This window comes from Monodelphis domestica, chromosome 8, assembly GCF_027887165.1.
Source record: "Monodelphis domestica isolate mMonDom1 chromosome 8, mMonDom1.pri, whole genome shotgun sequence".
Lineage (NCBI taxonomy): Eukaryota > Metazoa > Chordata > Mammalia > Didelphimorphia > Didelphidae > Monodelphis > Monodelphis domestica.
Genome location: NC_077234.1, coordinates 74,072,506 through 74,089,254, shown reverse-complemented (window position 1 = coordinate 74,089,254; position 16,749 = coordinate 74,072,506). Strand labels below are relative to the sequence as shown.

General features: G+C 38.5%; 1 protein-coding gene across 1 annotated transcript in view; it reads right to left on the bottom strand.

Annotated features, from left to right (window-relative positions):
* The window catches only part of LOC100013660 (peroxisomal trans-2-enoyl-CoA reductase-like), a 40,676-nt gene extending 35,502 nt beyond the window's left edge, over positions 1-5,174 (bottom strand). Inside the window, exon 1 of the mRNA XM_001367995.5 lies at positions 4,038-5,174. Coding sequence (XP_001368032.2) covers positions 4,038-4,149 — 112 coding nt within the window. The 5' untranslated portion in view covers positions 4,150-5,174. The remainder of the gene's footprint in view (positions 1-4,037) is intronic.
* Between the last annotated feature and the right edge of the window lie 11,575 nt (positions 5,175-16,749).

Here is a 16,749-nt window from a genome sequence, read left to right as displayed (position 1 = left end):
ACACTAAAAAAGGAATAAAATAGTTACACATATAATATTGCCTATGGCAAGTGCAAAGAAAAAAATCTAGACAATGAGTTATAAGATATTTTTGGGTAAGATCTCTTTCAGCTAGATTGCATCAAAGAAGTGGCATATAGTCTGAATCTTGAAGAGAAAGATTTCAGCAGATTGAGTTATGGGAAAAATGTATTTCATATCTGGGGGATACTCTGCATTAATGAGAAAAAAACAGGTTAAGTCAGGACAAAGTAGACAAGAACCATTAAAATTTTTTTGAACAAATGAGTGACATGATCAGATCTAGGATAAAGAAAGATCAGTTTAGCAACTGTTAAAAAGGATGGAGGGAGCAGCTGGGTGGCTCAGTGGCTTGAGAGTCAGGCCTAGAGATGGAAGGTCCTAGGTTCAAATCTGGCCTCGGACACTTCCCAGCTGTGAGGCCTTGGGCAAGTCACTTGACCCCCATTGCCTAGACCTTACCACTCTTCTGCCTTGGAGCCAATACACAGTATTGACTCCAAGACAGAAGGTAAGGGTTTAAAAAAAAAAGGATGGAGTGACCAAAGGGAAAAATGTAAGTAGAGGGCAATTAAGGCAGAAATTATAAGGACTTGAATAAGAGGGGTAGGATAGTTAGGGGAGAAGTAATGGGCATAAGAAATATCTCACAGGTAGAATAGGAAGGACTTGGCAACTAAATAGATATTAGAGCTGAGAGGGAAGAAAGAATGAATGACTTAAGTTTTAAACCTGAGCAACCAGGTGGAACATAACTATGGACATTGGTAGAAGGGCAGGTTTGAAAAATTTGGGGATGCTAGGTTCTGTTTTGGATGTATTGAGGTCCAGGTACTAGTAAGACATTCATACATAAATGCCCAGTAGGATGGTAGAAATGTAGGCCAGGGGCTCAGGGGAAAGAGTAGCATCTATAATTTGAAGTTATCCACAAATAGGTGATATAATTGAGTACAGGGGAGGGAGGAGGATAAAATCACTGATAGAAAGAATATAGAAATAGAAAAGAAGAAGCCTAGGGCAGAACTTTATAGATACCCACACTCTGGCACTGGGAGAAAAAAAAATGAACTAATGGAGTATAGGAAGGATTAGATAGATTATAAATTTTTATATACACGATAGTTCTTATAACAGTGTAGTCTTAGATGACTGAATGAATGGAAATAGAGATAACTGACATTTAACTTTTATTCCTTTTTTCAGTGTGTAAGTTATGTTACTTAAGCTCATAACATTGAAGCAGCTATTATAGGTTTTGTTGTCCCCATTTTACAGATAAGTAAACTGAGGCCCAGCTAGCCTAAGTGACAGCTCCTGGTCACATGGCTAGTATATTTTTAGGTCTTTATTTCTAAGAGTTGACAATATATTTTTCCTAATTGAGCTAAACCTCACCTTTAATGCTCAAGATCTACAGTTACATGACAGGTTTTACTGAATCCTATTTTTAAATGAAAAGGTTGTACTAGATATTCTCTAAGGAGCCTACTAGCTCCAACTCTATGAGCCTCTGATCCTTAAACTAATGAATTTTTAAGAAAATAACCAAACATACCCTTTGATTTTTCTGGAGCTGGAGAGGAGAAATGGACATAAAAGAATGAATATAGTCAGGCCTATTGAAGAGTGATATAGTACCAAGAAAGGGTGACACCCTCATAACATCTACTTTGCTATATTTACAAAGCTGTTCTCTCAGTCCTATACTCCTCTCCTATGTCCTAATCTTCTCCCCAGTTTCCTTTGTCTCTATGATCACTAAAGTGATAATAAAAAAGACAGTACTTAAGATTTGCAAAGCAATTTTTAGAAAAAACATTTTGTCACTTCATGTTCACAACCACTCTGACAAGTAGAAATTTAAAGAATGTTCTTCATTTTCCAGGAGAGAAATCTGAAGGGGAAGTTAAGGGGCTTGTCTATGATGTGGAAGAAACACAGCCAAGTTTGTATCAAGGCCTTGCCCCAAGGATGGGGAACTCAAACTCCATTCAATACAGAAGTAATAATAAAAAGAATTTTATTTGAAGAAGTGGTTTTTGGTGGTATAATAGCCTAATGACTGGTGGAATAGTCTGGGGGGCTAATCATATAGCCTTAGCACCAGTGGACAAGCCCAGGGGATAGCAGAATAGCTGATATATATGGAGTAGCTCATTGTAGAATGAAAGCTTCCATTGTAGAGTGGCAACTTTCATATCCTATGGATCAGGGTTGGCATATTTTTGGGGGTCTGGGAGCTTGTCATCTCCCAATCCAAATTCAGGTAGAGGTAGTTTTGGGGGTTGTTGCCATAAGGAATAAGGAGCATGTGCAAGTTTGAGGTATTCTTCTGGAATGCCAGAGTCCCCAGTGCACAGGTTCCATGTTTCTCCATTGTCCACTTTGTCATCATTTGTCAACTAGGGAGAGGTCTTGCTGCCCTTCTAGAATGAGAACATGGGGGTGGAGTGCAGTACATTGGAGGACCACAACAGGCAATTAATTATTTCTAAAAACAATATAAGTAATTAACAAAAACATAGTCTCCACTACAGATCCAGTACATAGAGTGGGTAATTGAACAATCTAAGATTCATGTTTGACTAATGCTGGAACTATAGACTTTGCATTTGATGTTTAACCAGTGCTAACTAGTGAGAAATGCAAAATTTCAGAGTGAGTGAGTGCCCCATTCCTAATACTGCCCTTTACTGACCACTGCCAGCCCACATTACCAAAATTATAATACAGAAATTAAGTACAAAGCATGATTCAAACCCACATCAAAGTTGACTCCGAGTCAAGGCTTCACTGGCTCCAGAGAGAAAACACAATCATTTCCCAACATTTTGATGAATCGATAATATAAAAACTACCTCTATCCCCAACCATTTGGGGACCTAATAATAGAAAGCCCTCAACTACTATTAAAGAAGAAACATAATACAATTAATCATGCAAGAACACAGTAAAAACTGATGGTCTGATCCACTGCTAAAATAACTACTTACTATCTTTAGATAAAAGGTAGCTAAAAATATTCTCTAAAGTTACCTCAACCCAGTGATTTTGTCTAAAGGATCCAGTTTCACAATTGTTAAAGTATTTCATCATAACCTCTCCATGTCTCCTGCCTCACAGCAGAGAATGTCTTCCCACTCCAATATCTAACTAGCCAGTTACATGGCAAATTTTCCCCTTAAGCCTTCCCTTTCCTCCCCTAAATGATGCTCCCTTTTTCTACTGCTCTTCCTACATTTAAAGTTGTTAATTGCGCTTTGACTGTGAAGTATAGGCTTGAAATGTTCCTAGGAAAAAATCTTGTAATCTAAGAAGATGCTGCTGCTCTCAGCAGTTCTATCTTGGCATGCTAAATGCAATTCTCTCCTTTGTTTGACTTAGTTTGACTTACAATCATTGGACCCCTTACCAGTATGTACCTCTCAGAGGTCCCACTCCTCTCGACTAAGAAAACTCCCCTAAGTTGACAAGCACTGGCCCCTCTCCCTAGAATCGCATCCAGACCCCGATCTCTCTCCCCAGAGGCCCACCAAGCTGTCCCTCTCCTATCTTCCAGATGTCAGAGTTTCTGCCCCTCTACCGTAAACCATATTCCTCTCCTCCTATTGAATGCTCCTCCCCAGCTTCTCCCCAGCCCCACCCCCTTCCCTGTCCCAGTGTCCTCTCTCCCTCTCCCCTGGCCCGCCCCCGTCCATTCCTAATGACCCCACCAGTTTCTTTCACTTTCGTTCTTCGCTTCCAGGTGTCTCAGCAGCTGCCATCTCTGCTCCCCAATATTCTTCTCAGCCTCAGGACTCGTCCCAGTCCTTTAGAGTACCCCCGGCTCTACCTCTCTCCACGAGGGACCTCTGCTCTGCCCCTTTCACCCTCAACCTCCCCGCTTTATGCCCACAGTCCTCCAACGTCTCTCAGGGTCCTCTGCCACAACTCTGTCCTGACTGCTTAGTGCCCCTCGATTCTTCCCTTTCCCTGAACCTAGGCCGGACCCAGGCACACGAATACGAACACACCTAGGTGCAGCAGTTCTCTGGTTATGGCCTTGCCAATGCCTGTGCCGCCACCAGTGACAATAGCCACTTGGTTCCGTAGCAAGCCTGCAGCCAGGAAGCTCTTGCTCCCCATGACCAGCTTTGTCTCTGACGAACAGAGAATTTGATCCTTGACCTGCCTGAAACGAGACAGAGAAACTGGTACACGCAGCCCCGCAGTCTGTCCGGTTGGCTTCGGAAGGTTTTTATATCTACAAGGTCTAAAGTCCCCAGCAACGGAGATTAAGTAGAAAAGGTACGGAGGGAATCACTTCCCTGCCCCGGAAAGGCCACCCACTTGCGCACCACGTGACCGTTGGGAATGAAAGATCCTCAACCCCTCAGACTCCAACCTCGGGCCTTATTTGCCGTGAAGTCACCAGAGAGCTCTAAAACACTATAAAGAAAGGCGAAGCGGTTTAAGCAAGCCTGCAGCTTTTCCCCTTCTCAGTCCAGGTGCAGCCTCAGGAGAGTCTACCTCGATTTTGTCTTTTTTTTTGCTTTTTAAAATTTTGATGTCAAAAAAAAAAAAGGAATCCTGGACATGAAATAGAAGGCTTTGGGCTGGGGAGGGGGGGGGGAGGGGGATAACAGAATACATTTTCTTCAATTAAATTTTTTTTTTGTTTTGGAAAAAGATTATTCATGCATCCCTGAAGCTTAAATGACTGCAGTACTCATCCCTTTGACTCAACGGATCCTGTGCGCAGCAAATTAGCTAGGCAGGGAGCAAGAAGCAGGCTTTGCCTTGGAGGACTTTGGAAGGGGAGGAGTAAATCCAAGGTTTCCCCCTATTGGACCATAAATGGAAGAGTCCTGGTAAAAATGATGAGAAAAATCTCTCATGTTCTCTCTGGGCCAAAAGTTTCCATCTGTACCCACAGGGAAGAAAGGAGATTGGGAATGATGGATTCAGGAGCATCTGAAATGAGCCATTTTCCTCTCTGGCTCATGATACAAGATTTTTCTTAAAGAGGAATCATACTGGAGTGTTTTCATCTCTGCAAGTATGTGAGATGGAGGTGGGGTCTTGTGGAAGGCAAGAGAGCTAGACTCAACTGCACCTCTATTTTTCCTGGGCATTTTGTGTCAAACTGAGTTTTGAATTATACAAATTCTTATCCTTATATTGTTTGTCTTGCTTCATTCATGCAGCACAGTAGTGGTTTAGTGAAGCTGTCTACCTTCACTTGAAAATTTGGCAGGAATTTGTGATGTCTAAGAGATGTCCTTCTAGTATTTAGCCAGAATAGGGAGAATACTTCTTTTAAAGGTCAATCATTATAAAATATTTATCTAAAGGAGGATGAGGGTGGGGATTAGCATACAAGGGGAAATATAGATGATATGAAAATAAAAACCAAAAAGATATCAATACAATTTTTAAGAGACATTTTTTAAAAGAAGTTAATTCTTTTGGGGTAAGATAAAAATGCTATAAAATGATAAAATTAAACTACTAAATGTTTTTTTAAACCATACCTTCTGTCTTAGAATGGGAGAAGAGCTGGTAAAGGCTAGACAATCCAGTGACTTGTCCAGGGCCCACAGCCAAGAAGTATCTGAGATCACATTTGAACCCAGGACTTCCCATCTGTAGATTTAACTCTTAATCCCACTGAGCCACCTACCTGCCCTCCCTCCAAAATGAAAATGGCTAATCTGTGATAGATGTGATTTAGTCTCCCCCTCCACCATTGGATCTCAACCAGTGTCTAAGAAATGTAGTTTTTAGAAGACAGCAGTATTTCTTTCTTGCTCCATTATCTATCTTTCTCATTCTGATTTATTCTCAGAAGCTTTTTTCCTCTTTCTTTATAGCCCCAGAATTCTAGTTCACATGCTTTGAAGAAAGGAACTCCTCTTTTGTTTTTAAAATATTACAAAAGAAAGCACTGGAAAGTTAAATCTGTTTACTTTCTCTTTTCAGACACAAGTCATCCTAATTATTAACTTCTCATTTTTAGAGAAGCTTAAATTTTCATAGAATATATTCTTACAGATTTTTGAAAATCTGAAGAGCTAATGAAAGGAATAAAACTATCACATGAGAAAAATTGTGCCATGAGAAATGTGCTGTACTGTAGCTTACCGTTTTTCTAAAATTCAACTCACAACATCTAGCCAAGGAGCCAGATTTATTATTTTAGAATATTTTGACATGGGTATCACTTGAGATCAATCTTTATATATTTTTTTATTGAATGAAAGAGCTGAGCTAGGTGCTTTTTACAGTCCCTTCTAGCCTCAGATCTATAACCATCTTTAAAATAAGGAAATTGTCTCCAGAGTTCTGAAAAAAGGGTTGAAGATAGACCTGGGGAGAACACAAAGTGTAAGAGTAAGAAAAAGGGTCACTGAGTAGGATAAAAGAAATATTTAAAGAATGCCTGTGCCCTAGATGCTACTCACAAGGTCTCCTGAAAAAGAAAATGTAAATTATATGTATGCTTCTTTCTCAAATCACATGGTTTCCATCATCATCCATAAAGGAAGAATGCATCCATTCAAAAACAGGAGACATACTGAGAACAAAGATGGACACAGGCATATAGCGAGATTGCCAACCAGGGAATGTGGTAGCTTAACGAAGTGTGATCTCATATCAAAAAAGAATGTCAGCTATGGACTCAAGAAAGGATTTCCAATAGCTAAGAGCTATGACTTACTTTTTTGCCACATATATATCTTATATATATACCTCACCAGCCATAGTATTCTATTTTGACTCCACTTTTTCCATTGATCAATGTGTACTTGTGTGAAAATGTGTCCCAGACTTTGAGGGGGGGGGCAATATTTTATATCGATTGTTCTTACTATGCCACTTTAGTAAATGTTCTTTGTTAAAAGTTAATTGATAATCTACTAGCTAATTTAAATGGAAAGCATGCCACTAGGGGCTCCTAAGCACCTGTACTAGAACATCCCTGGCCCTTCAGAGTTATCTCTAGACTGCTAAGAGGAGTATTAGAGTTCCTCTGGAATGTCAGTTTATTAAAATGGATGGGAATTCATGAAGTAACTCTAAATAGGTCCCTACTCTCTTTTAAAGGATATTGAGGAATCTATTTCTGTTTAGATAATTTACATTCAGACACCTCTTCCCTTTCTGTCTCCCTTACTTCTTCCCTACTCTGCACATTGCTTGTGATCATCATCATCCCTAAATACTTTGGTTTCTGATACCTTCATAGAATCCACTCTGACTTACCTGAAAATCTTAACAATGTATATTTAAGAAATGTTGAAAATATGATATAAGAAACTGTAACTTTCCCAGGATTAGATGTGAGTCCTTTGTCATGGACAACCACCTATACTGAGAAGCTAAAAAGTGATAAGGAAAGAAGGAAGGGTAACAATATGGAGGCAAAGAAGTGCTGTTATTTAGAGAGAGCAAAAGTCAATGCTAAGTCTGTACTATCTGGCTAAAAAATATTGTCTTCAGGTATTCTGGAGTCGTTGATTTTAAGAAATATTTTGTCCCTTTGTTTTCTTTATAAATAACTATGTAAAGACTTGCAGATAATTAACTCAGAGATAATTCCAAGTTCCAGAAAAGACTTTTGCAAAATTTAAAATTAAATATCAATAATAAAAATATTATCATTTAGGAGGTTTATTAAATATCATTAGAAATCAAGGAGTAAAGAGGGTACAAAATAAAAACCATGTGCCCATGGCTGATCAGCCAGTTCAAAAAAACCCGCCTTACCACCACCAAGATCGGGACCGGAAGTAAAGAAGAGGGACCTTCCAGATGGCCAGCAGCATCCCTGATGAGCCCGAAGCCTACCACGGTGCCCATCCAGTTGCTTCATGGTGTAGGTCATCCAGCAGCCGGCTGAGTCCTGCTCCTTACAGGGCTTGCCTCGGAGGGGCGTCAGGGACTGAATCATGCCAGAACACAACCACGCTGCAGTTCTTCGCAAAGGGTCCCATCTGAAATTTCAGGCACTCGCAGCGCCAGTGGCCACTGCACTCAACTTTGGGGATGTTCAGGTAGCCCTCGGTGGACTTGTCTGCACCGCTCCAAGGCAAGCCCTGTAAGGAGAGGGATTCAGCCGGCTGCTGGCAGACTTACACCATGAAGCAACTGAACCCGCGAAAGTACCAGATCTATGTGGATTAGGAGCAAGAATGTGGCAGGACCCAACATATAGTCTCAAGGTCCCTAGGTGGGTTTTTCATCACCAAATCAACTGGGTCCTTCTATATCAAAAGTATCTCCTTTTGGAGGTACATTTCTTTCTCACTGGAATTCTGCCTTTTGGCTTTTTTTTTTGTCGCACTTCTTTGCTGCAAGAGGTCATACTTTCTGGAGTTTCTTCCTTTTTAGTCTCCCATCTTTTAATGTAGACATCAGGTGTGCCTCTCAATTCCTTACTAGATGCATTTTCGTTGTTGAGGAGTAGGAGGTGGGAAGGGAGCAGACCTTTATTGATCTCTGAAAGTGCGATATTGTATGTACCTCTAGTTGAAGATCTTAGAGATGTAAATTGTTTTTGTGTACTGATTCAATGAGGAAACTAGGCATGTAAATTTGGGAGATTTCTACATGTCCATTTTCCATGGTAATCACAGGGGGGAAGGGTTGTGTAATTGGAATCTGAACCCCAGAACTACTATTCCCAGCACCCCACTCTCCTTTTCACCTTACATGCTGACCAGGATATAAATTTTATGGAGCCCTGCCTCTCTCTCTCTTCTTGTAATCCCATTTGGTGTGAGGTGAATGGCAGGAGAATCTACTCATGTGGCCTTATATTTTGTTAGATAATTACCTTTTTAATCCCTTTACTTCAAGTGATTATTAACAAACTTTATAAAATACAATACGTGGACTATTGGACGTTGGTTTTAAATCTTACACAGAGCTGTCTCTATGCGTCCAAAGTCTGTATCCCCTACTGAACTCCCACTATTGATATTCATCTAACTATTTAAAGCTCCTATAAGTATGGCTAGATTGTGTCATTCTCTTCCTGTTCCCAAAGAGGTTCATATATCATAAAGAGATCACAAGGCAGTGGTACGCCTTATTTATACATTAAAACCTCAATATGTATGAGTACATCAACTGAGATGGAGAGGGAAAGCCCTTCCCTTTATAAGAATTTATTTTTAATATATTGTAGTAATTCCTATATCAAGACCTATATATTAGAGAAGATTCCTGTGCCAGGCACAGGCATCACAGACTACAGGTCTTTGTATTTTCTTTGTTCTTAGGAATTCTCAGGAATGTGTCCTTTTTAACAAAATTTGGTTAATAAACAAAGGGGACAAATGTTCTTTTCCTGTGTACATGTTCCCCATAACATCAGAATGAGAAGGGGTAGATAGTTTTTACCTCTTGATTAGTTTTTTACCAATTGGAGATGTCTTAGTATGTTCAAGGGAGGAGCTGATTAATGAGATCCTAAAACTCTATTAATTGAGCTGCCTGGCAAAGTTTCAGTGTCTCTGATCATTTCAGAGATTCATTGACCTATATGTGACTTTATTGGTTCTGATGCTGGCCTAACCACTGACATAATCAATAAACTTATATTCTTACCAAAAAGATCAGTCTCTTGAGATAATTTTATCATAACACCTTGCAGTAGAATAATTTGCCTAGTAGCCAGTGGACTCCCAAACCCTAAAAGTTTTTGAGCAAAGGCTAGGTGACCACTTATTGTTTCTATTGTGAAAAGGATTCTTTATTCAGTTATAATTAGCACTAAATTATTCTGGGCCCCTTCCAGCTCTGAAATTCTGTGATTCTGTTAGTCCTGTTCATCTGTAGATGCCAGTTATATACAAAATGCTATATGAATATCATATTTTCAACTTTAAGCCAACAGGTTTGGAAATTTTCATTACAAGCTTTACAACTAATCTGTAAATAAATATGTCAGTAACATTCTAGAGTAGTGGGGTGTACGGGGTGTTCAGGGAGGGGTAGTATCTCTGGTATGGAGGGCTTGTCGTGCCCTCCTAGGGCAGCTCTCCAACCTCTGACCCCCACCTGACACCCAGCTCTCACTTGTGACTCCTAGTAGTTGCTAGCATGCGGCGCCAGCCACACCCCGGGCAATGGCTTCGACAGGCCTTGTGAGAGTAGCCATCAGGTCGTAGACCCCTGGTGAACCAGGGCCTTGCCCCCCCAGCATGTGAAGACTGCTTCAGCTGAACAGACGGAAGAAACCAACAAGAAGGTTCAATGGCTGAGATGGCGATGCAGCAAGACACTGTGGAGTGCTTAGGGCGTGTTGGAGCACAAAAGACAACACAGTCATCCAATGCAGCTGAGGAAGTCTCCAGGTGTAACGACTTCTCATGCCACTGGACCCAGGCTTCCAAAGCCGAGAGAGTGGGACTGTCTCTGTGCATCGACTTTTCCACTTAAATCTCCTTCACACACAAGTGTCTTTGTGTACACTCATCTATACACCATAGATAAAAAAGCACAAAGACAATTGTCATCCTCGGTTACCGAGAGACTATTACTATATAGGAATGGGATGAATAACTCCATCCAGAAACAAATTGACTATGCCACCTAACTTTCTCATTGCTGAAATCAACTTTCCAATATCTAGTAAACATTTATTAATCTCCTTCTATGTACCAGAAATTGTACTAAACCCTGGAGACAATTATTAAAAAGAAAGGCAGTCTCTGCCCTTAAGGAACTTACATACTAAAGGGAGTAGACAACATGCAAAAGGAGAAAGGAAAGAGATGCTAAGGAGGGGAGAGGGACAACAGGGAATATGTTGTGCCTTAAAGTTGAAACACAACTAGACAGCAGCTGCAAAGTAGAGTGAGCTCAGTCCAATTTCGGACCTCTATAAAGGAAGACCTTGGGAGAAATATGGTATTTCCCATTCCAGTCTTCCAATTAAAGTGGAAAGGAAGCTGAAAGAGGTGCTATGGCCATGGGGATAAGAATAGAAGAGACTAGGTTATTCTGGAGGGGTATTTTGTTCCCTGGAGTGGAAGCCAGGCAGGGCAACAAAGTGGAGTCTCTTTTCCTTAGAAGAAATTTTCTAAGTCCCAACTCTCCAAGACTCTGTAAAGTACCTACTTTCATTAATAGATGGCATTTGCTCATCCAAGAGTTCTGAATAACAATGAAATCACAGGTCCAGTCCTTATCTCTATAGATGAGTAAACTGAGACTCTGGAAAGTTAGTTGACATGCCTTTGGCAGTGATTAATATCTAGGTAACCTGACAGTATGCTATTTCCATACACTAGGTACCAATAATAATATACTGTATATTTGTATAATGCTATAAGGTTTACAAAGTAAAGAGTACATCTTTCTATACTTTACTATGATTAATTTACTGAGTATTTGAGTACACTTGGCTGTCCTTTATTATGCTAACAATTTAATGTGAGACTTTACTCATTATTTATATTATGTATTGTAAACTTTAAATTGCTCCACCCTACTTAAACTTTACTTTAGGGGAAGAAAGAGTTGTAATCTCCTGATTGAACAATCAAGGTACTTAGTTCTAACCTTATAGTGAAACTAGAACTTTAAGCTAAGTCTATTTTTAGATCTAATACAAAAAGGTGTTAAGTAATTATAAAGGCTAAATCAATCAAAAAAAGGTCAAGTAACTTACAAAAGGTGAACTTAACAAAGAAGGGTTAAGTAACTCAAAAATCTAATCAAAGAAGGTAAGAACTAAAAGTATGGGCAGTCCTGAAGAAAGCCTTTGATGTGATTGGTAGATGTGAAAGTTTAGAGGAGGAGACACAAGGGTGAAAGGTCTATATATTTGGGATTTTTCATCTCTCAGAAAACACCCTCTTTTTCCCTGGAGAGGTGGATCTGGCTGATCACTTCTTGTGAGCAGGCTGGGCGCCAGTTCAATCCTGGAACTCGATCCTGGAGGAGCTCCTGCAGACAGCTTCCTTGAGAGTTATAAGGCTGACTTCCCTTTCCCTTGGCTCAGGGGAGGTCCCTTTGGCCAAGGCCTTTAACTCCTGGCTGGCTCCGCCTGAGCTGGAGCAGTTCAAATTAACTCTTTCCTCTCTCTCTCTCTCTCTCTCTCTCTCTCTCTCTCTCTCTCTCTCTCTCTCTCTCTCTCTCTCCTCCTTAATTCCTTCCCTCCCTCTATATTAAATAAAATCACAATAATTTTCAGCTGACTTGGGCATTTTATTATTTGGGATTTTCCCTGGTGACCAATTAATTTAGATATTAAGTTACAACTATAAAATTATCCTTTACAATTTGTAGGTAGAGAGAGGGCTTAAATCCAGGAAGCAACATAAAGGCAGTAATTTAAAACATCAAGGAAAAGGGCAACATCTAAAGCAATTCTATCTAAGAGTTCTACTCATTGCTTTTATTTCTCTCACTCATTTGCATTAAATCAATAAATTATTTCTAGAAGTGGACTATAGCTTAAATCCCTGCTTAGAAAATATTAATGGGGAACAGTAAACACATTAGCTAATGAAAGACTCCAACTAAAGCCAAAATCTTCAAGAAGACAATCTACTTTGTGTCTAGGAGAGAAAAGTCAGACAGTGCCTACAGTGAACATGAATCAATGGAGCATAGGTATATCATGATCTTGTGAGACCCAGCAAAGGCTCACTTGGTACCATGTCAAGCCATGACAATATCTTACTCCTGGACTACCAGCAGAGAGTGTATATCCTATTAGAGAAGTAGGGAACAGGCCCAATGAGCTCAGCATAATATAACCAGAAGTAAGAATGATCTGCTTTTCTACATATGACAATACATATTTCTTTCATATATGTCTCTCAACATATGTTCCATAGGGCTTCTCCACAGTTTTAACTGATATGTATTTGTGGGCTAGTGTGCCCCAGTTTTATGAGGGACATAGTTTATCATTATTTTGTGCACTGTGGTATTTCATTTTGTACTGGTTGTTACTGGAATGTCCTTATTTTAACCTAATCACACCTTGTGACTTCCTATTAAAAATAAACAAATATGGATAGAGGAGTTATGAGCCATGGTTTGAAGCAGTTGTGGATGTACAAAGTATGTTGGGCTTGCAGTAGGTAAAAATGAAAATTAGTATCCATAATAAAAATAGTATGTTTTAGGAGGTTTTTTAATGCTCATTAGAAATCAAGAAATAAAGAAGATACAAAATAAAGACTGAATGCCCATGGCTGATCGGCCAGTTGAAAATTCCACACACCACCATCAAGCCAAAACACCAAAGAGGGTGGGATCCTCCAAGTCTCCGCCTAATATCCCTTGTCTAAAGGAAGTATGTAACAACAGGAAGCTCATGGGAAATGTAGTTCTTTTTTAGGGTAACAGATTTTCAATTATACAATCCCCCTTAGATACATTGAAGACTGGTCTCTCCAATGGATCTTGTAAACATAACCAACTTTTAAATTACAATACTTTGAGGATAAGAGGAAAAGAAAACAAAACCATGATTACTAGGTGCATTGACAAAAAGCCAGTTAGAGGGCAGTTCCCTTTGGCATAAGAGTATACATAGAAATCAAATGCATTCAACCCCACACAGTTAAAATCACCACATCCCAAAATTCACTCTGGATCTTCTGGTGCAGCATGTTGTCTTTGTAGGAATCTTCGTGATGTCGTTTCCAAACAGTTCACTTTCTGGATTCAGAGAGGTGGCATTTTTTTTTCATTTTAAGTTATTTATTTAGTCAATTAAGAACATTATTCCTTAGTTACAAGATATTCTTTCCGTCCCATCCCTCGCCCACCCTTCTGATAGCTGATGCAAAATTCCACTAGGTATTACATGTGTCCTTGATCAAAACCTATTTCCATGTTGCTGGTATTTGCATTAGGATGTTCATTTAGAGTCTTCATCTCCAATAATATCCCCTCGACCCATGTAATCAAGCAGTTGTTTTTCTTCTGTGTTTCTACTCCCACAGTTTTTCGTCTGAATTTGGATAGTGTTCTTTCTCATAGATTCCTCCAAGTTGTTCTAGATCACTGCATTACTACTAATGGTGAAGTCCATTACATTCAGTTGTATCACAGTATATCAGTCTCTGTGTACAATGTTCTCCTGGTTCTGCTACTTTCACTCTGCATCAATTCCTGGAGGTCATTCCAGTTTCCATGGAATTCTTCGAGTTTATTATTCCTTTGAGCACAATAGTATTCCATCACCAACATATACCACAATTTGTTCAGCCATTTCCCCAATTGAATGATATCCCTTAATTTTCCAATTTTTTGCCACCACAAAAAGCACAGCTATGAATATTCTTGTACAAGTCTTTTTCCTTATTATCTCTTTGGGGTACAAACCCAGCAGTGCTATGGCTGGATCAAAGGGCAGACAGTCTTTTAGAGTCCTTTGGGCATAGTTCCAAATTGCCCTCCAGAATGTTTGGATCAATTCACAACTCCACCAGCAATTCATTAATGTCCGAACTTTGCCACATCCCCTCCAGCATTCATTACTTTCCATTGCTGTCATGTTTGCCAATCTGCTAGTTGTGAGGTGATACCTCAGAGTTGTTTTGATTTTCATTTCTCAAATTAGAAGACTTAGAACACTTTTTCATGTGCTTATTAATAGTTTTGTTTTCTTTAACTGAAAATTGCTGTTTGTGTCCCTTGCCCATTTATCAATTGGGGAATGGTTTGATTTTTTTTTGAACAATTGATTTAGCTCTTTATAAATTTGAATAATTAAACCTTTGTCAGAGGTTTTGTTATGAAGATTGTTTCCCAATTTGTTACTTCCCTTCTAATTCTGGTTGCATTGGTTTTGTTTGTATAAATATTTTAATTTGATGTAATCAAAATTAATTATATTATATTTTGTGATTTTTTTCTAGTTCTTGTTTAGTCTTAAAATCTTTCCTTTCCCAAAGATCTGACAAGTATACTATTTGTTTTTCACCTAATTTACTTATACTTTCCTTCTTTATATTCAAGTGTTTTGTAGTTGTGTTCATATAGTTCCTTTGTTTGTCTCAGCAGATAGATTCCTAAGTATTTTATATTGTCTAGGGTGATTTTAAATGGAATTTCTCTTTCTAATTCTTGCTGCTGAAATGTGTTGGAAATATATAGAAATGCTGATGATGTATGTGGGTTTATTTTGTATCCTGCAACTTTGCTAAAGTTGTTGATTATTTTGAATAGCTTTTTAGTTGATTCTCTAAGATTCTTTAAGTAGATCTTCATATCATCTGCAAAGAGTGATAGCTTGGTCTCCTCATTGCCTATTTTAATACCTTCAGTTTCTTTTTCTTCTCTAATTGCTACAGCTAGTGTTTTTAGTACAATGTTAAATAATAGAGGTGATAATGGGCATCCTTGTTTCACTCCTGATCTTATTGGGAAGGCTTCTAATTTATCCCCATTGCAGATGATGTTGGCTGATGGTTTTAGATATATATTGTTAATTATTTTTAGGAAAGGTCCTTCTATTCCTATACTTTCTAGTGTTTTCAATAAGAATGAGTGTTGAATTTTGTCAAAGGCATTTTCTGCATCTATTGAGATAATCATGTGATTTTTGTTGGTTTGCTTGTTAATATGATGAATTATGTGGATGGTTTTCCTGATATTGAACCATTCTTGCATTCCTGGTATGAATCCTACCTGGTCATAGTGAATAATCCTCGTGATCACTTGCTGGAGTCTTTTTGCTAGTATCCTATTTAAGATTTTTGCATCTATATTTATTAAGGAGATTGGTCTGTAGATTTCTTTACCTGTTTTTGACCTGCCTGGCTTTGGAATTAGTACCATATTTGTGTCGTAAAAGGAATTTGGTAGAAGTCCTTCTTTGCTTATTCTGTCAAATAGTTTGTATAATATTGGGATTAGTTGTTCTTTGAATGTTTGATAGAATTCATTTGTGAATCCATCTGGACCTGGGGATTTTTTCTTAGGAAGTTCTTTGATGCCTTGTTCAATTTCTTTTTCTGATAATGGGGTTGTTTAGGTAGTCTATTTTGTCCTCTGGTAGCCTAGGCAATTTACATTTTTGTAAATATTCATCCATATCACCTAGATTGCCATATTTGTTGTCATATAATTTGGTCTAGTCATTTTTAATGATTGCTTTAATTTCTTCTTCATTAGAGGTGAGGTCTCCCTTTTCATCTTGGATACTGTCAATTTGGTTTTATTCTTTCCTTTTTTTAATTAGATTGACCAGTACTTTGTCTATTTTATTTGTTTTTTCAAAGTGCCAGCTTCTAGTCTTATTTATTAAATCAATAGTTCCTTAACTTTCAATTTTATTAATTTCTCCTTTGATTTTTAGGATCTCTAATTTAGTCTTCATCTGAGGATTTTTACTTTGTTTGCTTTCTAGTTTTTTAATTTGCATGCCCAATTCATTGACCTCTGTCCTCTCTAGTTTGTTAATATATGAACTCAAGGATATAAATTTCACCCTGAGTACTGCTTTGGCTGCATCCCATAGATTTTGAAAGGATGTCTCATCATTGTCATTTTCTTCAATGAAATTATTAATTGTTTCTATGATTTGTTCTTTAACTAAGTGATTTTAGAGAATTGTACTGTTTAGTTTCCAATTAATTTTTGATTTGTCTCTCCATGTACTCTTACTAATTATTATTTTCATTGCATTGTGATCTGAGAAAGGTTGTATTTATTAGTTCTGCTCTTTTGAACTTGTTTGCAATGTTTTTATGCCCTAGTACATGGTCA